Consider the following 24,989-nt stretch of genomic DNA (forward strand, 5'->3'; position numbering starts at 1 on the left):
TTAAAAGCTTCCCTAATCAGGGCTGCCTTCAGATGTGTTCTAAAAGTCTGGAAGTTGTTTTTCTCTTTGACATTCGGTGGGAGGGCGTTCCACAGGGTGGGTGCCACTAGCCGGGAAACCCTCTGCCTGGTTCCCTTTAACTTTGCTTCTTGCAGCGAGGGAACCGCCAGAAGGCCCTCGGAGCTGAACCTCAGTGTCTGGGCAGAACGATGGGGGTGGAGACGCTCCTTCAGATATAATGGACCAAGGCCGTTTAGGATTTTCATCATTTTGGTTGCCCTTTTCTGAATCTGTTCCAACTGTACAATATACTTTTTGAGGTGAGGTGACCAGAACTTACCACAATATTTCAAATCTGGCTGCACCAAAGATTTGTATAATGGCATAATGATATGTTTTCAATTCCTTTCTGAATGATCCCTAGCATGGAATTTGTCTTTGGCACAGCTACTGCAAACTGGGTCGACAACTTCATCAAGGTAGCTAACTATGATCCCAATGTCTCATTCCTGGTCTGTCACCTCCAGTTTAGATCCCATAAGCATATATGTGAAATAAAGATTATTATTTTTTGACCCAACATGCATCACCTTACACTTGCCTACATTTAATTGTATTTGCAATTTTACTGTCCAGTCACTGAGTTTGGAGAGGTCCTTTTGGAGAATGGCACAAGAAGACTAGCTTGGTACTAGGACTTCACGGGCTTTTTGATGCCATCAGCCAAACTCCTTATCTCTTATTTATTAAATTCTTCCAACCCTAAGTGCTAACTGATGAGCAGACCAAATCAACAGGTTACCAAGCAACTATACGAAGTAACGAAAACACGTCTGCTGGAGTCAAAAGGCCCATTCTTCAGTAATAAGGGAACCATTTGCCCAATTACACACTTATTAAGATGGGAAATTAAATCCATCATTAAAATAGGGTGGGAGGAGAGAATAAAATTATATTATGGCCCAAAAGCATAATATAAGTGACCCTTAATGAGGAAGAGGCCAAATGTTGAGAGAGAGAGAGAGAGAGAGAGAGAGAGAGAGAGATTGTTTGGCAGACAAGCCATTTCATTGTGAGAGACTAGAACAAGACAACTGTAAAACTGGCATGTCAGAACTGTAAGATATATGTGCCAGTAATTATCACAGAAAGGCCTGATCATTCACTGCTGGACTTCCTCTGTTTATCTAGGAATCTTATCAGTGGCTGCAGTAAGTCAGTATATCTGCAGGAAGTCAGTATACCTCCAGTATACCTGAAGGAGCGTCTCCAACCCCATCGTTCAGCCCAGACACTGAGGTCCAATGCTGAGGGCCTTCTGGTGGTTCCCTCACTGTGAGAAGTGAAGCTACAGGGAACCAGGCATAGGGCCTTCTCGGTAGTGGCACCAGCCCTGTGGAATGCCCTCCCATCAGATGTCAAGGAAATAAGCAACTATCTTACTTTTAAAAGACATCTGAAGGCAGCCATGTTTAGGGAAGTTTTTAATGTTCGAAGTTTTAATGCTTCTTTATTATTATTATTATTATTATTATTATTATTATTCTGCTGGGAGCCACCCAGAGTGCTTGCAGAAACCCAGCCAGATAGGCAGGGTATAAATAATAAATTATTATTATTATTAAGTCAAGGAGGTGACCTTACAAGATATACCCAGGGAGTTACCAAACCTCAATGTTCCTCTTTAGGGCTAGGTGTGCCAGAGCCCTCTGGGTCAGGTTGTGGAGCCAAGCAAGCTTTGGCAGGTCTAGGGACTAAGGCCAGTGTTTTTGTTATGTCAGCCAAGGGTGGAATCCAGCACAAAAGCTATCTGTTCACCAATGCGGTTGAGTTTCAGCACCACCCAGAACTCATAATACAGTTACACTATGCAAGAACACAGCAACGTAATGAGTCATGCACACCCAGCTCTGGTTCTGAAACACAGGGTCTAATTCCTTATTTGATGACTGAAACAGAAGAGTCCACACCACACATGGGAAGTACTTCCCCTGCTGGACCTAGCTTTTCTATTTTTAAAGCCATTTTTATTACTGAAAAACAAATTAAAAACATACAGAAATCAACATCAAATGGCAAGCATTTTTAACATAAGAACTAAAAGAAAAAAAGAGAAGACTTCTGATTCTCTGTCTATCAGGTTTAAAAACTCTTACTTCATAAAAACATGCTTGATCTTGAAGTGGCTAACAATCCCCATCCACCCCCGAAAATAAAAACAAAATTAAAATTTATAAAATACATAGAGTAAATGTTTATTTATTCACATTTCTATCTCAGTTTTCCTCCAAGGAGTTTAAAGCATCTGAAACATGGTATTGTTAAAATTGGTAAATATGCACCCCAAAAGCACACTGGGTGTTTCCACGGCACCCTAAAAGGTAGGCAGAAATACAACTGGGTGGACCTCTGTTGCAACATCCTTACCTTGGCACAATAACAGAGAATGCCCAGTCCCTTGTGCTACCTACCCTATGTTACTTCCAATGGCAGGAGACAACACAGAATGGTCTCCAGTGTTGTCCCCAATGATTGAGAAGTTTCAAGTTACAACCCTAAAAGCTACTTCAATGCATCTTCCAGAGGGGTCAGTTTGGAGCAGAGAAGTAATCTCAGAGGGGTATTTAACCCTTTCACCACTTTTCTATTGGAATTTTCTCACCATGCTTCTCCCCATCTCTCAGGACTCCAGCTGCATGTTCTCCTCCACAAACATGCAGCTGGAGCAGCTGGAGGAGGTCAGCAGGGTGAGGTGGGGAGAGGAGACATGGGGCTGCTTGGGGAGGGTGAGCAGCAGCAATATAACTTAAAGAGACTGTTAGGATATTTCCGTTCCACCTTAAAAGGGAGCAGGCTTTTGTAAGCAACAGAGTCTGCGCATGTCCTATTCACAGGATGTTTTTGTTCTGATATTCCTTTCGTTTTCCAGTCGGCTCAGACACGCTGACAGAATGGACGTGTTTTCTTTTGTTCTGTTAAACGCTAAATAAAGTCTGTAAATTATGCTCTTCTGTGATGCAAGCTTTTGGCTGTGTTTCTGCTGATAAAGAGGGTGCACCAAGCCCTGGAATGTGGCTAGGAATTTCTAAGGCTTCGTGTCCCTAACTGTTGGATCTGCGTGAGTACGGGAGGCCGATGGACGTCCAGAACTCCGGCTTGGGGGCTCATGATGGACACTATCTCCCTGGCAGTTTCCCAACAACAAGGTTTCGGGCCCAGATTCACGGCACCTACAGGAGAGTAAAGCTGCAACAGACTGCGTAAGAGGTATGAAGGGGGGGAAAGCGAAAGGGACGGACGCTTTTTCTGTTATACCTCGGCAAAGAGCCTTTGAACTCCGGCAAGGCTTAATTGGCCTGGGAGCCGAGCCAAAGAGTTCGTGATTAATGGGCTGCCAAGATAAGGAGTCTTTGAAGGCATAGAGGACTCACGGCTACTGCCAAAAGCTGAAATGGAGTTTTTCCAAGCTTCTGGAGATGCTCAGTCCCTTAAGTTGGATGGGCAGAATTATGAACCCTGGGCAAAATGGTGTGAGAGTTTACTGCGTCAGTTTGGGGTGTGGCATGTTGTTTCTGAAACCCCCCCCCAGTTCCTCTGACAGAGAAATGGAGATCAGCTGATTCGAGAGCGATTGACATAATAGTCCTATCCGTATCTCTTGAGGAAATTAAGACGCTGGCTGGCAACACCACTGCACGTGCAATGTGGACTGCTTTGTTGAAAGCTCACAAACCAATAATCCCAGCCCAGAGTTTGACTGCATCGGAGGTCCTAGCTGTTTCCCAGAATGCGAATGAGTGCAGGGATGCTGAGGGCACCGGTTGCAAGCTGCAGGGGGAGCTGACCGTCACGTCATCCCAGGCAGCATTCCAGCCTCCAGGGGGAGCCAAGGAGTCGGCAGCTGAGAGCTCTGGTTCTCGTGAGAACCAAGGCCATCGCCTTTGCAGAGGCCGGAAAGGCAAAGGTAAACAGATGCCTACAGATGGCCAGGAGCAGAGGGAGGGTGAAGAGCCCGCGCAAGGGAAAAACAAAGCGTTGTTTACTGGCACAGCTTCACCAAAGGCTAAAGGCACGTCTGCAGATGGCCAGAAGCAGGGGGGCAAGCTGCAAAAGCCCACGCCAGTGGAAAGCAAGGTTTTGCTTGCTGGCACAGCTTCACCAAAGACTAAAGGCACGTCTGCTGGCCAGGAGCAGCAGGGGGGCAAGCTGCAAAAGCCCACACCAGTGCAAAACAAGGGTTTGCTTGCTGTAAGGACTGCTCCAACAGCCAAAGGCAGGTTTATTGTGGACTCAGGTGCCAGCCGCCACGTTTCCAAAGACAGGCATCTCTTTATCTCCTTCAAGCCTCAGGAAGGTAAGATCCACCTGGCTGATGGAAGGACGTTGCAAATTGCAGGAGAAGGGACTGTGAAACTTGCAAGTTTGCACACAACCATCAGTGGTGTACTATATGTTCCAGGCGCTGCAAGCAACTTGTTGAGCGTCCCGCAGCTTACTGGGCGTGGTTTTCAGATTTCCTTCAAGAGGAGCGTCTGTGTCATCAGTAAAGGCAAAGAGGACTATTTGCATGCAAAGTTTATGGATGGTTTGTTCCATATAACTTATGACGACACTGTTGTTGTATCTAATGCTGATTCTTGTTGTGTTGCACAAACTAACAAAGTTCTTCATACAGGTTGCGTTCATGATGCGCATCGAAGGTTTTGTCACCTCTCTTGGAAGGCACTGGCCAAGATGCCAGAGGTGGTTGAGGGTTTGAACATCAAACCCTGTAAATTTCACATGAAATGTGTATCTTGTGCAGAGAACAAGGTGAAGGTTGCTCCAAAAGGCAAGGAGTCTAGCAGGCAGGCTTCCAAACCCTACCAGCTAGTGCATGCAGACCTGGTTGGTCCACTAGCGCCCTCTATAGGAGGAGCAAGGTACTTCATGATTCTGATTGATTCTTTTTCCAGGTACATTCATGTGTATTTGCTCGAACAGAAATCGCAAGCGTTTCCAAAGTTTAAGGCATTCTGTGCTTGGTTGGAGAATGTGCACTGTAAACGTATTTCTTGTTTATTTACTGATCGGGGCGGGGAGTTTACTTCTCAGCAGTTTGAAGCTTTCCTGACTGAGAAGGGAATCCAGCATGACATGTCAACGCCCAGATCGCCATGGATGAATGGGCTTGCGGAGAGAGCAAATCAAACATTGCTGCAAGGAATCAAGACCTTGTTGCATGATGCCAATCTCCCTGATAAGTTTTGGGGGGAGGCTCTAGGGAATTTGGTTTACACCGTTAATCGCAGATTGTCATCACCCATTGGCTGTACCCCCTATGAGAAGATGTTTGGCAAGAAACCCAACACCAAACACATGAGAATTTTTGGTTCAGACATGTGGGTACGCACACAACAAACCAACAAGCTTGGGAAGCGTGGGGCACATGGTTTGTTCATGGGGTACGAAAAAGGTGCATACAGGGTATGGATGACTGACTCTAAATCCATTAAGTTCACAAGGAGTGTTGAGTACAATCCTAAGTGGGGGGAAAATGTGGGAATTTTCCAGAGTTACCCAGAGGAGGATGAAGGTGATGTCAAGCAAGCAGCTAAAGCTGCTGATGCTGCTGATGATGATGAGGATGAGGATGATGATGATGATCAGAGTTCGGATTCCAGTTCAGTGGGCGGCGCTGCTGCTGGTGTCAGTGACAGTGATGACACAGCAGACTACAAGAGCGCACAGGCCTCAGTCAGACCATCTGATGCGTCTGACAATGAACTGGAAGAACCACTGTTCACCATTGGTCACTTTTCTCCTAAGAAAGAGGAGATGAGTCCAGAAGACTTGCGTCTAGTACGCAGATCTGAAAGGGCGACCAAAGGCAGACCTCCAAAGAGGTATGCTGATGAGTTTGCTAAGACAGCAACTGCTGTTCTTAGTAGCTCAGAGAAGGTATGGGAACCTTCAAGCTTCAAAGAGGTTCAGGAGTTGACCTCTAAAGATGCTGAGCCTTGGCTTAATGCCATGAAGGCTGAAGTTGATTCCTTGAACAGGAACCAAACTTGGGAATTGGTACCGGTAGTCCCAGGAATGAGACTGGTTGGCAGCAAATGGGTCTTCAAGGCCAAGACAGACCAGAATGGCAAGGTAGTCAGACACAAAGCCAGATTGGTTGCCAGAGGTTTTTCACAGGTACCAGGACAGGATTACCACGAGACCTACTCACCCACAGTCAAATATGAGAGCATTCGGCTGATGCTCAAGGTCGCTGCGGAGGAGAAACTGCATGTTTCCCACCACGACATTAATACAGCTTTTTTGTACGGGATTTTGAATGAACAGCTGTTCATGCTTCCACCTGATGGGATGGAGATACAGAAGGGTATGGTCTGTAAACTGCGGAAATCCTTATATGGTCTCAAGCAGAGTGCCAGGTGTTGGAACACAAAACTCACTGAGACATTGCTTTCTCTAGGTTTTCACCAGGGCAAAGCTGATCCATGTGTGTTTGTCAAAGAGGAGGGGCAAAACAAACTGTATTGTTTATGTTTTGTTGATGATCTTCTGATGTTTTGGAAGAATCAGGCTTTTTATCAAAGCACCCTAGCTCAGCTGAAGGAGCACTTTGACATGAAGGATCTTGGTGAGGTATCCAACTATCTTTCTCTGCAGGTGGAGAAGGACCAAGCAGGTAATTTTCTGGTACACCAAACACAGAAAATTGCTGATGTATTAACCAGGTTGAATTTGGTTGATGCAAACCCAGCAGACACACCGATGGTGACAGGTTACCAGGTAGACAGTACTGCTGAAGCGTTTTCTGACACAACGCTATACAGATGCATTCTAGGCAAGCTGAATTTCATTGCCAGATGTTCAAGACCTGACATAGCTGTAAGCTGTAATCTGCTTAGCAGACATGCCAACAATCCTACGGTTCAGGATTGGAAAGCTCTGAAGCGCATAGCCCGCTATTTGAAAGGGACTATGCACTACAGGCTGAGGTTCACCAGTCAGAAGACTGGAGGTCTTGAAATCTTTGCTGATGCAAGTTTTGGAAGTGACACCACAGATGGTACAAGCACTTCTGGTGTGTGCTACATGTACAACCACTGCCTGTTTGACTGGTTGTGCAAGAAGCAGACAACAGTGAGCCTAAGTTCCTGTGAAGCAGAACTCAATGCTCTGTCATTTTCACTCATGGATTGTGAATGGTTGATGCAACTGTTTAAGGACATCAGGGTTTCTGTGAAATGTCCTATACAAGTGTATCAAGACAATAGATCTTGTTTGGCTTTGCTGAACTCCGAGAGTTGCAAGCAGAGAACCAAGTACTTGCAGATTAAGCTACATCGTGCAAGAGAGTGTATTCAGAAAGGACTGATTCGGGTGTCCTACATGGCAGGAAATGAAATTCCTGCTGATCTGTTGTCTAAGGTTGTTAACAAAGAACAACTTAAGATTTATGTACAAAGGTTGCAATTGGGTGAACCACAGGTACGACAGGTTACACGGAAAGGGGGAGGATGTTAGGATATTTCCGTTCCACCTTAAAAGGGAGCAGGCTTTTGTAAGCAACAGAGTCTGCGCATGTCCTATTCACAGGATGTTTTTGTTCTGATATTCCTTTCGTTTTCCAGTCGGCTCAGACACGCTGACAGAATGGACGTGTTTTCTTTTGTTCTGTTAAACGCTAAATAAAGTCTGTAAATTATGCTCTTCTGTGATGCAAGCTTTTGGCTGTGTTTCTGCTGATAAAGAGGGTGCACCAAGCCCTGGAATGTGGCTAGGAATTTCTAAGGCTTCGTGTCCCTAACTGTTGGATCTGCGTGAGTACGGGAGGCCGATGGACGTCCAGAACTCCGGCTTGGGGGCTCATGATGGACACTATCTCCCTGGCAGTTTCCCAACAGAGACGTCCCACCTCTTTTCAGGCTCTTTTTAAGAAAGCAAAACAAAACATGGCACTGCATAATAAAGACATTAAACAACACCTGAACATTCCCAACATTCTGAAAACACCCCCAGAAATTATTATAACTTCAGCAGCATCTTCCATTATATCAGGGTATGGAAGCTTTTTCAACCCAAGTGAGCTTTCGCTGCTGGGCAACCTTCCAAGAAGAACATGGCAGTGATTGGCGAGACCAGAGGCAAAAGTGGGTGGGGCAACAAATGTCATTTTTACCATTGCATAGTAGGATGCTTCTACACAGAGGGCCAGTGAGGGGTGTGGCTTGGGGAAGTTTTTGTGGGTCAGATACAGAGGCCTGAATTTCCCTGTCCCTGTGCTACACAGATCAGAGGTTACTAGTGCTTGACTATGTACAACACACAAGACATCCATCCATGTTTAAGGGTTTATTCTCTACCACATTCTGAACCCCAGAGATAAAAAGCAAAGAGGCAAAAGAAGTGACAAAATAAGAGCATCAGACTGCCCTTTATTAACGTTTAACTCACCAATCACATGGTCTCTGGCTGCCCGAAATGATCCTGGTGAGAAGATCTTCAAGCCATATACCGTATAAATAGGGGGGCTTTTGTTTTGGGATCCTGCATCTAGCAATAAAATAAGGCCACACAATATACAAAAATACACAGGCCTGCTATATGTTATCAGCTGGTTGTGCCCCTAGAAAAGCAGACAAAACATAAATATATTTAATGCTGCCATTATACCCTTTCATATGCAAAGCGCAAATTTTCATATTGTACATCACAAAAACATTTTTCATATCGCAAAACATGAAAAGTACAAAACTTGGGATATGCATCTCAAATATCAGAGAATAGCAGTATATTATGTTTTTCTTTTTTATTTCAAAATCCAAATGTATATGCCATTACACTACAATGGCCTTGTACATAATCCTACAATGGTTCGTACATAATCCTAAACCGTAGTTAAAATAAATGGTTTAAAGCGAACAAGCAATGCACTGGTATTCACTGTGTGCAAAAGCCTGCTACTCATCCATGTCAAGCTAATTTTAACACAGTTTAATGCTACATGTGAACCAGCGTAATAGCAATTATATGGAGCCACAAGCCTTGTACCACTGATGCCATGGATGAAGTGGTCAAAGGATCATCCCACCGCCCCACTTTTGTGGGTATCTCTTGTAACATTATGTTCAGCACCCTGGGAGCTGCTGTATTGCGTGTTCTTCCCATGCTGCCCAGCATAAGGTTACCAGACGTCCCCGTTTCCTGGGGACAGTCCCCAGATTTACAAATCAGTCCCCATACAAAATCCATTTAAGTTGAAAAGTATACCCCGATTCATTGAAAAAAATCTGGTAACCTTAGCCCAGCAATGCTGGAAGATCTTGGATACATAGGAAGATCAGCGTTGATTCATACTGAAAACCTCAAAAGTGGCAGCAGGAGAAGATGCGATCTTCACTTTTCCTGTGTGCTGTCAGATACCCACTGGTATGGAAGGACACAGAAAGGACCCACACAGCAGCTCCCAGTTAACATAACATTGGAAGGGGCACTCCACCCCCAACTAAGAAGTCTGTGCAAATTTTCAAAACTGCAAAACCCACGGAAACAGCCTGAGATGAAGAGCACTTATAGCTCTCACTTAACAATCCTGGGGGAAACCACTCGGGGACAGTAATGCCAAGTCTCCCCCAGCTGTTTTAATACTGAAGGGCAAACATGTGGGGACTCCAATCATTCTTTAATTTCCCTGCTGTTGTGTGTCCTGGCATTAGCATCAACCTGCCTTGTGTGCTTTCACTTTAATGCAATTCTGTGAATTATGAAGAAGTACAATATGGCAGCCTGTCATGCCAACTTGCGGAGCCGTTCATAAGGGTGCCTGTGCTTCCATTTGCATGTATTATAAAATGTGAAAAAATGTTGGTGCTTGTAACACATTATGCAGCACTGCTCTGTTTCAGATCTTTGATATATGTGCCTTGCTTTTCCATTTTGTCATGGGAAAAGCTGCTGTAAAGCTATCTGAAAAATATAAAGAAGGTTTTGAAAACAAGAAGGAGAAGAAGAAGAAGAAGAAGAAGAAGAAGAAGAAGAAGAAGAAGACGACGACGACTTGGGCGCAGAAGAGAAGGGAAAGCAGAAGTGCAAAAACTTTATGGAGCTTTCTTCCAAAGTCCATTCAGATTTTCAGGAGACTGGTCAAAATAATCTCCTTTCACAAGGTATTTGGGGAAGGGTGATCTGGTTAGCAGAGAAGTCCCTTCTGTTTTTTGATGATGCTGTTTAGTGTGGTACTGATCCAGTTTTAGAAGACTTGTGCTTTTGTTGTTATGAGGCATGTTGAGGGCCTGAATCACAGGATGTTGGATGGACTGGAAAGAACTTTGGTCTGAACACCTATGGATTGTGTGGCATCAATTAAACTTTGTCTTAGCTTAACCACTGGTGGAGGAAGAGGGGTGCAGGGGGAGCGCACCGTCCCCGGCAAAGCGATCCTGATGGGGTGCCACGCCCCCAGGACGTGCACCAGCCCCGTCCCTGCCTGCTCTCCGCCCCCCGGTGCTGGAGCATGAAGCTCCGCCACTGAGCTTTACATGACAGCTAAAAGCAGCATGGATGAGCAAAGTAGCTGCACCCTCTTTTCCAGTCCCCTGCATGTCCATGCAATCCCAAGGTTTGGTGGGATTTGCCCCTCTGCAAACAGAAAGGCTCCTTCTTCTGTTCAATGAAGGAACTGAGATCCAGTGGAAGCTCCCTGCTGGAGGAAGGTTGTATGTGAGGTGACTTTTGTTGATTCTGCCTTTGGCCCTTGCCGGTCAAGTTTCTTCCCACACAGTTCCAGAGAGTTCCCGGACACTCCAAAGAGATTTTCAGGGGGTGCATAGGAGGCTACAGAGAGAATTAGCTAAAAGTGCTTCTCCCATTCTTCCACAGGAGCATCCTGTGGGTGGAGATCCAGCCACATATTCCATCCAGATGTTCCTAGGACTGAGTTATTTGTTTGGATAATATAGCTGGCGATAGGGGTGGAGAGGGGGCTCATATTACAGTCATGATGGGCACAACAGATGCCATGTCTTTTTCCCCAAAGCATTTGCAAAACAGGGGATATGGAGAGCCAATAATTGCACTGCACAGTGGTTTGAAAGAAATGGCCATACTAAAAAGACATCAGAATCAGTGAAATCAAAAAGAGGGCAGGTTTCCCTATATAATAGCATTTCCTAAAAGAAATCATAAATTTAGTATTTCAATAAAACTTGACTACCACTGCTGAACTTAGGTCCCCAATATTGCATTAGAAAAATGCTTTCATTAAAAATCATTAGGTGCTTTGTCTCTGCCAGTACTTTCAAATCAGGCTTTGATGTTATTATAATGCAATTTTGATTAAGCCAATTTCTTTTCATTTTAAAACAAATGTGCACATTATTAATGTCTGCCCATGCAACTGATTTGATTACCGCTCATGCTACTTTATATGATTTAACTGACAAACAGAACTTACATTTAGCACAGAGAAAATTACCTCTTTAGTGAGGTCTGAATATTTATTTCTTATAAATCACTGGAAATCATATGTAGTAATGATTGGAACTAGAAACTAATGTGTTCTCTAATAGCAATGCCCAGTTTGCATCTAAGCATGAAATGCCTTTCAGCTCTGATGTATCTAGCAATTCCATATGCTTTGTGATTTATTTATGCTTGCAGGGAAAAGAAACACAATGAAGTTCAGGATTAACTAATTTGCATGTTAGCTGTGACATGAATTGCAGTGAACTTTGACAGCAAAATGACTTGGTGATTTGGGATCATGCAGAGTCTTTAAGTTTGAACCCATGGAGTTCTGGATTCGAGTTTTACAGTCTTTCTGACTGATGCAAGGGAGGGCTTATACAAAATTGGGAAGAGCTACAAATGAGCGAGAGAGATCCCAGTGTGGGTGCCACTCAAAAGTTGATAATATTGGGCTAGTGGTTGCAATTATAGAATCTAGGGTCAAGCCCAGAGGGTAGCACTGAGAGAAGTCATTGCCCCCCATGGTGTTTATGGTATCTATTATCACAGGGTACTATTTTCTCATTAATGCTTTTCAACATCTTGATGAAACCTCTAGAAGCAGTCCCTAGGATGTCATCAGTACACAGAAGAGCCTCAACTCTTACTTCCCTATTACATCTGAATCAGGTGGCACTGTGTGAGGACTGGATTGGTGCCTGGATGCAGTAGTGGGCTGGATAGGGACCAATAGTAAAGCCTAATTCCTGGTAAAATGGGGGAGCTGTGGGTGGGTGGTTTCTGTGTCCAGGGGATTACCTACTCTGAACAGGGTCACACTTCCACTGAGAGACCAGGTTCATAGCCTAGGGATGCTCCTGGATCCATCTATATCACTGGAGGCCCAAGTGGTCTAGGTGGCTAGACCACTTCATCTGGTGAGACAGCTACACCCGTTCCTCAATTCCTGGTCACTGTGATTCAGGTGCTGGCAACCTCAAAATCAGACTACTACATTAATTCATTCTAGATGGGCCTGTTGTGTTTGGTCTGGAAACTGTGACTAGACCAGAATGGAGCTGCCTAGTTGTTGATGGCAGCTTCCCATCACCAGCATATAACTCATCTGCATGTAACTAGCTATCATGTCAAATCCAAGATTCTGCTGATAGTCTATACAGCTCTGAACAGCTTTGGACTAACTTGCCCCATACCTGCCTGGTCTTTATGCTCATCTGGAGAAGAACTGTTAAGAGTGTCACATGATGCTTGCTTTCCTTCTACAAAAAACAGGGCATTCAGTATGTCTGCACCCAGTTGTGAAGCCCCTGCCTTATTCATATTAAACAGACACCATCAGTACTTTGCTTCAGATGTTTGCTCAAGACTCATCTGTTTACACAAACTTTTTTTGATATATGGCTCAACCCAGTTTCTACTGTGTATCACAGTCCAGATGTTAAGCACCTTTTTGCCGTTTTATGGGTACGTTAACTGCCTAGATACTTTGTTTATTGTGTGGCATACGAGCATATAAAATAAATAGGTTTAACAGTCACAGAAGTGCCATTCTGTCTATGCTCAACAAGGCAGACACAATTAACTAATTCAACCAGCATTGTCAACAATTTCCTTTTTTAAAAAAAAAAAAATCAGGCTTCCAACCATTTCTGAAACACATACACACACAATTCTAGAGTATGTGAGTTCAAGGTTACACACATAGAGCTATATCTAACGATATTGTCCACTGGTACTCGTTGAGTTTTATTTTACATATTATATTGTATGTAAAAGTAGCAAATCAATTATTGGGGGGTGGGGGTCATCAGTCTTCTAATCAGCATTAAGCCTAGCCAGCTGATAAACTACAAAATAAGTATCTAAACAGTCACATGCCACAATCTTTTATCCCCTCCCCCCCTTTTACTGCAGAGAATCAAATAGTACATTAAATTCTACATTGAGCCCTGAGTGAGGACAAGTTAAAACTGGCAACAAATTGAATTTTCACAGTGGTATGTGCCATTACAAAGGACTTCTGGCTTGAATTCATAGTTACCATAGCTAATAATTCTCCAAGAATTCTGTACACCAAGGCCAATTTTAAAAAGGGAAATCCTTATCCTCTACTCACTATAATCATGGCTACCCGGATTTTTAGAACCCTCTATTATGGTCTGTGGGCAACTTCTGATATCACCTGTGCAAGCCCAAATAAATAGATGAGCAAGTAATTGCATAACTCATCTTACCAGAAACCCATTTAACATCCAAAACAAATGACTCAGGCAGCAAAACTGGGGGAGATGTGTGATTTCAAGATGCACATCCAGCACACATTTCCCCATGGAGGGAAGGATGTGAGTCACTGCTTCAGACAGTGTCTGGAAGCATGGAAAGGGGATGTGCAAGTCATTTGCACATTTTCTTTCAATGCTTCTGAGTAACATCAGAAGCCACACATTGTCAGCTGGGAATAAGTGAATTCTGTTCCTGCAATTAGCAGATCCCATGCATCTCAGCTTGATGCCACTTGATAAAAACATTCCTGGTATATATCATAACTCTCCAGTATTGATTCTTTAATTATGCTTCTCCCAAAGTACTACAGTACTTTGGTGCTCGTGCAAAAAGGGTGATTCAGACATCCAGAATGACAAAGTACAAGTTAATTTAGCAAGGAGAAAACATGTGTCACATGCAAGTCAGTCAACCTGAGGCTTCTTCTAATTACTTTGTGTCCGTCATCAGAATAAAAAAGTCATTTTATTGAGTTTTAACTTTTTAGTTGGAAAAATGGAGTTAGGATTCTAAAGAGATGGCTTATTTCAACTATTTCCAGAAATTCAGCTGAACCAACTGACAGAATAGATATGTCACTGGTAAAAGCCTTTATCTGTTGGATGAAACTTACATGTATTGGTGAGGCAGGATCGGGCTGAATGCTCTGAAAACAAAACAAGATTCACCGCATTAGCTATCAGTGAATTACAGGACCCCACATGTCTTTGTTGAACTTGTCTTTTTCTTACTTTTACCTTTAGAAGGGAGTATTGACAGCTTGCCATGATTAGACAGAACAGGAGGATCCAAATGTCTTTACAAAAACCTTGGTTCATAATTACAAAGCCAAGAAAAGAAACAAGGATTACTAGTAGAACTGCCAAAACGTTCTCCTTGATATCTTCTGTCCTATAGAAATAAAACACAAGTATTTTGCTCAAAGAAGAAATACAACCATATGTATAACATATCTTTATAGCAACATTAGGGAGAGGAGGGGGCAGGTGCAATGTGCTATCTAGAGAAATTAAGTGAAACGAAAGGGATTTAAGTCCATAACTGTGCACTAACTTTTATTATTGTTGTTGTTGTTGTTGTTCTTCTTCTTCTTCTTCTTCTTCTTATTATTATTATTATTATTATTATTATTATTATTACTATTATTAATATAACTATCTATCTCAGTTATTTGCATCAGGCTTAACATTCTCTGGATGCCCCAAAACAAATCTGTATTATGCCCTGATGAAAACACAAAACTCCATCCTTAAATGGCTTCTTTGTGCAAAGTTGCCCCCTGCCCCCACAACCAAAGGAAACAGAAAAGCCCTTACGAGTGAGAAAGCAAGATGTGTGTACTGAAGTCACAGTACATGCAAAATATTGCTGAGCCAGAATGACAGGCAAGGGTATTATTTTTTAAAAAAGGTAGGAAGACCATCAATGTTCCCCATGTTTCAAATTACATGTGATTATTCCTTAGGAGCACATGCATTTCTGGCAACCCACAGGTTCTGTATAATGATTGCTACAGTAAATGGATCTATATAAATGTTAGTATTGTCAAAGATATTAAAAACCCTTTGTGCATTTTCAAAATTAGTTTATTTGTGTTGAAAACATTTTGGTTTCTTGGCATTCCCGAGCAAAGCCCAGCACAAGGCTGCTAGCTGACAATGAAACAAGAAAATATCCTAATGAATTTTCTTCAAAAGTATGCTAGTGTTTCACAATTTAATCTCTACCATATCTGCGAGTAGACCTTTCACACTGAATCTCCGCCTCCTTTTAAGTCCCTTTGGTCTACCTCCCAGAATCTGAAATGCCAACCCTATTCTAAGGAACAAATAAATGTCACTGTAAAATAGTATTATTATTTTTTAAAAAAAGTTTACCTGTCTAGCAGGGCCAGCAAGGTAAGTCGATCATACCAGATTTTTATCCATTTGCCAGGAAATACGATAAATTTGTAAAACTGCCTGTTAATTTTCTTCTGTGCCGATGAACATGATGAATCCTCAAGGTCTTCACTGAGATGCTTTAAAATAAAATAAAAGATGAATATAATTGTGTATTGCCTAAGAGAAAGCTATGCAATTTCATACTGGTTTCTTTTTCCAGCGGATACTTTTGAACGAGCCTCTATATTGAACTTCTTAAAAATAGATTTCATTTTGCTTGCACCATGAATGAAACCCAATTTCGTGTGCATAGAATAAACTAGTCTATCTTTCATTGTAGTCATAAGGTTGTGCCACAGACCATTTACAATATACAGAAACAAAATACTTATTGAGCCCACTTCAGCCAAGATTGCTCTTTGACCTTTAGGTTTTGTATGTGATTTGAATCTATCAAACCACAAACTCAATTACTGTAAGATGCTGGAATAAGTTCCTTTGACCTTTATTTCTCTGAAGTACTAAAATTGTTTTCTAACTACTCTCTGCTCCTTAAAAAACATTGTTCAATTTAATCATCGGTTAACCTTTCGGAATCAAAACCACCATCTAAAAAGTTTAACATACTTTCTAATGAAAAATTACCACAGTAGAAAATAAGCTATGTTTTCATTGGGCAGTCAGATTCTGTTTTAAAGTTACAGGTTGACTGCTATCCTGCCCCTGCCCCAAATCTAACAGCCGACGACTTCCAAAGTAATACTTGCGTCAATGGTATGGTTCCTACAATGCTATAGTCATGTATTATATTACATCAGAATAAGACATTCAGATGGAATAATACAAGTTAACAAGGCCAGAAGTTGACCTAAAACAAACCCTAGTGAGGATGTTCTGTACTCTAGAATCCTTGAGTTCAAAAGCCAAAATCTGGAATGGAACAGGCAGAAAAAGCCCCATTTTTAAAATTTGTTTCTAATGAAAAAGTGAGTAGACTTTTGAATGAATAAGTTTTGATTTTTAAAAACCCCATTCATTTCCCATTCAATTCATTCATAGCTCATTAGTGACAAGGTGTGCATTTTTAAACTGCCTATAACATGGGTACACTTTGTCCTATCTTTCTGGAATGTGGTAGGTCTGATCCTTTGGAGAGTTAGAAAGAGGCTAAAAAATACCATTATGTTTTTCAAAATGTAAAACACAAAAGTTACAGGCAGCTGAAGAGTATGTAGCCAAGTTTCACTTAAGGCAGTAGAAAATGATAGTGAATGGGAATAATGACAATGAATGAACTAATTATGTATCAGCTGTGAAAACAAATGAAAAGCAAACTGATGAATAATGAAATGAATTAAACCCACTCCCATATATAAAACAGAAGATACAACTTTACCACTGAATTATAGACCAATCAATCAGTTTGATACTGTTGCTAAAATATATGTGAGGTATCTGTTAGTTAAACTTGAAGCCTGGACAATAGAAAATAACATCTTCATGGAAGAACAAGAAAGATTTAGGAGCAGATTCTTCATTCTGCACAACTGCTTTATGCTGAGCCATCTAATACATAAACATTCAAAACTCGTGAAAGGGTTATTATCTGCAGTATCTGTGAATTTGAAAGCTGCTTCTGAAACCATTGTTGTGGCTCAAGCTATCCAGAACCAATATTGACCAATGCCTTCTGATTCTTTTCTATGCTTTGTTCTAACACCTCCCTGAAGGGAAAACTATCTTTGTAAAGGGCTCTTAGTGGATTTATTTCAGCTGATAGGAGGGGGAAGCAAGGATATGCTCTGACTTCCTTTTTATTTTTTTAAAAAATGTCAACAACATTGTTCTTTATGTGAAAGATGAAAAATAACTTTCTCCATCAGTTAGTGAAGAAAAACTCCCCTTCTCCTATATGAGGATTATTCTGGCCAGATTTTGGAAGGTTTCTGGCCAATCTGAAGCATATGGTCTAATTTAAAAAAATCAACATGTAATAATGTCTCTTATGCATAGAAACCCCATGTTAGGGTGAAATTTTTACTATTTACTTATGGGAACTGCAACAAAATGTGGAGTCATGTTTACTCTGAACTTAAAATGGAAAGCGTAATGCTGGTGGTCAACAAAAGAGGTTCAAAGACTCTCTCAAGGCAAATCTTAAAAAATGTAGTATAAACACCGACAACTGGGAAGCACTGGCTTGCGAGTGCTCCAATTGGAGAACAGCCTTTACCAAAGGTGCCATGGACTTTGAAGATGCTTGAACTCAAGATGAAAGGGAGAAATGTGCTAAGAGAAAGGCACGTTTGGCAAACCCACACTGTGATCAACTCCCAACCGGAAACCTATGTCCCCACTGTGGAAGGAAGTGTGGAGTTGGCTTCCACAGTCACTTATGGACTCACTTTTAAGACTGTGTTCATGGAAGACAATGTTACTCGGCTATGAGTGATCGCCAAAAAAGAAGAAGAGAAATGCATGCATTGAAGTAAAATGGAGTCTTTTTTTGTTGTTTTTCTTCTCATCTCATTCATTAATAAATGGAGATCTCCCCTTTTTTATATTTGTGATGACCTATAGTTGTAACAAAAAAAAAGCTGAACTGAATTAAAACACATGAAGTAATTAAATGAAAACTTTCTGCATGCACATACTTGCTACCATGAGGCAACATGGGCAAGGGCGGAAAGCCAAATTTTTACTATTTACTAGTAGGAACTGCAAGAAAATGCCACAGTGTGGATTCTCCCTGTTGTTGCTCCCCTTAGGAGTTTCCCCACCTCCAAAGGTTTTGCAGACCTTGAAGTTCCCACACGTCTGCTGATACCTTCCTCATGTGTATGGATGGTGGCATTTTGGCTTCATAAACAATGGCACAGGAAGTGGAACTGGAGCCAATGGCCAGTAGAGCCAACTAATTCTACTTTTGTCCCCATCCTCCTCCTTGCTGAGACTGGGGAAGAGGAATCTGTCAGGTAGGGCCACCCCCTGGACTTGTTGCAAGTGAGAAATCAGGAAGGTAGGGGCTGACCGAGGGCAGACTGAAGCTGGTGAAGAAGTGCTCCATTTGCCCCAATATTCCAGCCCCCACTGTAGCCCACTTGGTTAGGCTGTTGGCCCAGGCCATCAAACTCCTGATCCAAGTGCAAGAGCCCCAACAGATGCATACCACCCCCAGGAAGCACAGGAATACACGTGTGTGTGTGTGTACACACATACATATACAGTCGTACCTTGGTTGTCTAATGCCTTGGTACTCGTACATTTCGGCTGCCAAATGATCAAAACCTGGAAGTGAGTGTTCCGTTTTTCAAACATTTTTTGGGAAGCCAAACATCCAATGCAGCTTCCACTGTTGTTTTTGGCACGCCTGCACAATCGGAAGCCAATTGGAAGCTGCGCCTTGGTTTCCGAACATTTTGGAAGTCAAATGGACTTCCGGAACTCATTCTGTTCGAAAACAAAGGTACGACTATATAAGATTTCCCCACCTATACTCACACAGCCGTCATCCCAAAAGCTATCCTACAGAAGCAATAGTTCTATCAGATTTGCCAATTCACAAACCTTGAACCAAAAACCCACAAAAGCTTCACCTATAAATACACTTCAGTGTATCCTACACAAAGGCAAACCCTCCTTACACATTTCAAGACAAAACAGCTCTTCATCAGGAGATTAACTAAAGAGATAATGAACAATAAATGAATATATTAATACAATGAATACATAATCAGCCTGATCCAGACAATCAGCAAGAGTGGGGGTTTCAGAAAAGGTTCGCTCTGACCCCATCAGTAAGGAATGCCTTCCTTCCCTGCTGGGAGCATTTATGGGATCTTTTCCGAACAAGCATGCAAAAGTAGTCAAACATCCTGAAATAACTGTCAAGTATGTACATCAATATTTACAGGATTATTAAACAAGTCACCCTAATCCCAGCAATAACAGAAAAGGCCCATTTAAAAGAAATCTCCTTCCCTGGGACATATTTATACGAAGTGTTAGGAACTGAGATATTACACGGTACCCGTTGGGTTTCGGAAAGGGTTCTTCGCGCCACCATCAGTAGCAGCTGCTGTTGCAACGCACTTGGCCCATGATCAGAAGATGCTTCTTGGCTCTCTGAGGTAGTTGTACTAGAGGAGCTGAAATGGGTTTCACTGCACACAAAAGGAGATAAAGGACTAGAATTAATTTTTAGTGAGTGCCCCATTAAGGCACTGAAAAGACTATGGAGATTGAGGGAGTGTTTGTACAACCTGCAGCTCCCCAAATGGTTTTATGAAACCTCACCCCAGTTTCTGCAGAGCGATTAAAACCTAGGCCACTCAGTACCTTAGAGGTCACTGTCTGGAAGTAGCATTGTGCAAGGCTAGGAAACCTCAGCTAGAGAGATAGTTTAGAGAGGCTTTATATACAAGGATGACGGCAATGCAGTAGTCATAAATAATGGGGAATGCTTTCTTTGCAGAGGTGAATATATTTTGCTTATTTTATTCCAGCTATATATATACCACTTAATCACCAGAGCTTCTAAGCATTGTACAGTGAGATTACAAAGAGCACACAGTGGATTAAATCAATTAAATTAATCACAGAAAGGTCTGAAGTTCAACAGGAAGTTATACAGAATTAGGCCCACAGTACCGAATGTATGGCTTCTGGAGGATACAAGCCATGAACCTGAGCCATAAGGGACCAACTGAGGAGGGATTTAAGACGCAGCCTAGTGACATCAGCAACTCTTTCGAGGAAGTTTTGCCTTGATGAAGCAATTGTGAGGACACCTTCCCAGTGCCCACTCCTTATCTCCAGGGTCTTTCCTGAACTGTAGGTGGGTTGCTACGAGGCAAGACACAGTGATAACAGCAAGAACCTTTAATGAACTAACAGAACTGGACAACGGGGCAAAGCAACTGCTTATATACATTCCTGAAGGCCTGGGCCACTCCCACTCCCAAAGTGACTGGCTGTCTAAACTTCCAAGCTGCGAATCACGACTCAGAGTTTAAGGGCCAATGGCAGAGGCCCAAATCCTGAAATGTTCTGTGATTGGACATCATGTTTCAAATCAGAACACAGGAGCTCAAAATCCTTAGTCCAGACTCAAGCTCAGGCAAACAGACCGCTGAATACATAACATTTCCCATGCAATCTCAGGCTGTGCCTGCGCACCACTCACCCTTCTCTGCTCTGCCCATTTCATTTTTCTGCGTGTTCTAGGAGGCTGGGAGGAGGAGAGCTGGTCACAGCAGGAGAGGGAGACTGCATCTTCCGCAACCAGCCTCTCTGCCTCCTGGCCTCACTCCTCTCCAGTCCCTGCTTCTGTCTTGGCATCTGAACAGTGCTCTGCCATATTCTCTTCCTGTTCACTAAACTCTGCTACCTCTTCAGCTTCCACCACCGACAGTCTGCTCCTTCCACCTCTGACCACTCATTGTCATCCCACCCTGGCTCAGACCCTTCAATCTCTGGCAGTTCCTTTGGGGGTTCCTTGGCTGGTGCCTCCAGCCGCTCCTCTGCATCCACCCCATCCATGACATTAATCTTTAACTTGCACTGGAACTCCACTTGGGACGCGGGTGGCGCTGTGGGTTAAACCACAGAGCCTAGGACTTGCCGATCAGAAGGTCGGCGGTTTGAATCCCCGTGATGGGGTGAGCTCCCGTTGTTCGGTCCCTGCTCCTGCCAACCTAGCAGTTTGAAAGCACATCAAAGTGCAAGTAGATAAATAGGTACCGCTCCGGCGGGAAGGTAAAACGGTGTTTCTGTGCACTGCTCTGGTTCGCCAGAAGCGGCTTAGTTATGCTGGCCACATGACCTGGAAGCTGTATGCCGGCTCCCTCAGCCAATAAAGTGAGATGAGTGCCGCAACCCCAGAGTCGGCCACGACTGGACCTAATGGTCAGGGGTCCCTTTAACTTTACCTTTCGATCTCCACTTGGTGAATGTGTTTCTGCTAATCACTGAATGCCCAATCCACCAGGCACATTCTCTATCATGGAGGTGTGCCACATTCCCTCTGCTTCTTTGCTTGCTCAACTTAGTTTTGGCATGTTCCTTTTTTTCACTCCTGTCTTGTTTAAAGCCGCTTCAGCCCAAATGCTATAATATTCACACACTTGACTTTAATTTTAAGTGCCACCTCAGATTACAGTGCATAAACAATAAGAAGTCTAGACACTGTTAGTGTTTTATATGTATTTAAAATATAAATATATAATAAAATAGTAAGTAAAAAATGCACCCAAAAAAATAACACCATAAATATAGGATCTTGAAAAAGAGGTTTGATATTTCTAAAAATCTGCTGTGTTATGTAAATAGCTACCACAGACAATTAATATCTGCAATGGAATAATGAATGCATTTCGAAAGGTAAATTAGCAACTACCAATCTGCTTGACAGGCATGTTATGTATGCATGACCTATGCAAAAGGTATACAGTGCCCTCTACTGACACTCTAGAAATTAATTCATTTACGGTGTGATTTTGTACATAGCTTAATTTGGTAAGGAAAGCAATCCAGTGCATCTGTTGCATTATAGGTACATCATGAGTATCCATAACCAGTACACAGGAAATCCTGTTGCTTCAGGGAACGTAGCTTGAACCAAAACAACTAAACCTGTGTCAACTGGTATTTTAATCCAAGTACTGAGGGCCTCAGACACAGGAAAAAAAGCAGCATGCACAAGGCATTCTACTGAAATGGAGAAACAAGTTTTTAAAGCTACCATTCAAAACACACTTGCTAGGGTCTAAAGCACCAATGCGGCTTTAATTCCAAGAAACCATATGCAGGAGGGTACTAGAAATCTCTACCAACTCTTAATTAGGCTGCAAATGGAACAGGAACATGGAATTTTCAGCATTCAGGCTGCAAACTTAGCTGAGAGTTAAGCCCCAATGAATTCAATGTGACTTCCTTCTGAGCAGACATGCACTGGACTGTCCTGCCAGTCAAAAACCTGCTTAGTTAATAATTCAGTTAGTAATGTAAAAATAATGTGCTGTTGACACTTGTTGCACAAGACCATGAAGCCAATCTTTAGTGAACTAGTCCGTTCACTCAATTGATTTTTTTTAAGTGTTTGGATTGATTTTAAAAGGTGCCGATCCCAGATTAATTGGACAGCAGATATAACAACAACAACAACCATTTTAAATAGAAACATATAAAAGCTGAGGGTGGCACCCATCATCTGAAATGAGGTATCCCATCTTGTGGGGAGATGCCTCCCTTAACATGGGACCTGCATATGCCTGCTATGATTTTTATTGATTTTTAAAATATGTATTTAAACACAGATCTTACTATCTATACACAACGCGTTCTCAGCAAATCATTTGGCGAACATTCCCATAACAAGTCACTTATTCTAATTTCCAATGCATTTCTAGTCATGGGATTTGGACCATAAAATGATGAAAAAACCTGGGAAAACCCCTGAAACTCTGCAAATGGCAAACAAGGAAGGAAAAAATGCTCTCTTATTTATCTTATCTCTCCCCCCACACCATGGTTTCTGGTGAAATGGCTGCTGCAAAGCAGCAAAACACAAAACAGTAAGGCTTGGTTAAGGCTACTTATTTGTTTACAGTACTAATTGCAGGTCCAGCTGTTTGGATATCTGCATCTGCAAGTGTGTACAGCAAGGTTTGTGGACTAATTCGTTGTGTTTGGATAAGTGAATTTTCATATGACAAAAGTTTGGATAGTGAGAATTGTGTGCAGTTTTAATTTAATGATTGTTTCCCCCATGTTTTTAACAGTTCTTATTTTTATCTGAGTCTTTTTAGGGGAAAAGGTGGGGTGTAAATAAATTTTATATATACAGACACACATATCTACAAGTGCTGTTAAATCGTATCTTTGTTAACTGCAATTGTTCAGGATTGTACCCCAAATAATATCAATCACCTTTACTAGCACTCTCTGAAAAATACTTCAAAAGATAGATGAAGATTAGGAAGATGATAACAATTCTTGCCATTCTGTTTTCTCGAGAGACCCCTCCTGTTTCTTCAGAAGATTGATGTCCCTCCCTTATGACCTTCTAATCTAAATGATGCACCTGAGTTTAGATCACTACAGAGATAGTCGCTCCTTGAAAGACATTTGCTGCCACCATGTGGCAATGCTTCCCCCATCCCTTTTCTTCCTTTTCTGTAGACTTCTATGGCATGATCTAAATTGCCAGCTGTTGAGTACATTAACAAGTGCCAATGAAACCTAACTGCAACATTTTTCTCCTTCTCTGAACATCCCACATAGGATATATTATATGTTTTTTTGATTGGCATGGGGGCAGGGGAAGAGAATGGACACAGTTCAAATCATCTTGGCATGATAGACTAACTACAGAAAGGAGACTCTTTTTACTTTATCGTTTCTAAGCAATTACTTTTGAATAAATGCTGTCTGAATTTTTTACTTCCATACTAAGAGACACACGAAAGTACTAAGCCAGAAAGGAAGACTGGCTGATCACAAATGTGGAAGAAAAACTGGCTGTTTATCATAGTAATAATGAAAGAGTTTTTAGAAGAGCTCTGAAGCTTTAAATGCTAAGCCTAAAAGGAGCTTTCCTACAACATAAGGAGATATCCAACATAAAATAGTCTTATGTCACAGCTTAGATTTCATCATGATGTAGCTCTGGGCTGGTACACGTGCTTGAATGCAGAAGGTTCAATCCCTGGATTCTCCAGGTAAGGATGGAAAAAGATTCCTGTTTGGAACCCTGGAGAGCTGCTGGAAAAGATGAAACACTGCTGTCACTTGGTATAAGCCAGTTTTCTATGCTGAACTTTCACTGAGGACTCGTTTGTAGCACAACCAATGACATGAGTTTCCTGTGTCTAGGGGGTATCTATTAAAAAACAGCAGTTATAGTTAGGGTTGCTAATTTGTTTGTTTTTTAAAAAGCCCAGCAACATCTACTGTGTCTTTAAAAGCAACTAGATCTACAGATCTGAGCAGGGCTAAGATGTTGGCTGGTCATTTCCACAAATCAAGTGGAAAGCTAGGCTGGGTTCTCTTCTGGCCCATTTGTAATTCCAGTTCCAGTAAACACAAAGAATGACACAGTACCTTCCCCATTTGTTTCAAATGCAGGAAACATACTGAGCAAGCATCTCCTTTGTGTGCATGGAAAGTTTCTCGACACTGGAGATAGATGTGTGGTCCCTGCTCTCCCAGAGCTGTATGTGCTCCACCTACTTCCTCTCTAGTTTTGGATCAGATACATCATAGGAAAAGATGGTTTAGACCACAGCCCCTTGGGCTTTGCTGATCAGAAGATCACTGGTTCAAATCCACGCAATGGGGTGAGCTCCTGTTGCTCTGTCC

At 42.3% G+C, this 24,989-nt stretch overlaps 1 protein-coding gene across 1 annotated transcript in view; it reads right to left on the reverse strand.

Annotated features, from left to right (window-relative positions):
• The window catches only part of PCNX2 (pecanex 2), a 123,161-nt gene that overhangs the window by 85,658 nt on the left and 12,514 nt on the right, over positions 1-24,989 (reverse strand). Inside the window, exons 9-13 of the mRNA XM_083496724.1 lie at positions 19,660-19,792; positions 15,624-15,766; positions 14,484-14,637; positions 14,360-14,392; positions 8,452-8,623 (exon numbers count right to left, since the gene is read on the reverse strand). Of these exons, the coding sequence (XP_083352850.1) occupies positions 8,452-8,623; positions 14,360-14,392; positions 14,484-14,637; positions 15,624-15,766; positions 19,660-19,792 (635 nt within the window). The remainder of the gene's footprint in view (positions 1-8,451; positions 8,624-14,359; positions 14,393-14,483; positions 14,638-15,623; positions 15,767-19,659; positions 19,793-24,989) is intronic.

This window comes from Podarcis liolepis, assembly GCF_965112155.1.
Source record: "Podarcis liolepis genome assembly, chromosome: 3".
NCBI lineage: Eukaryota > Metazoa > Chordata > Lepidosauria > Squamata > Lacertidae > Podarcis > Podarcis liolepis.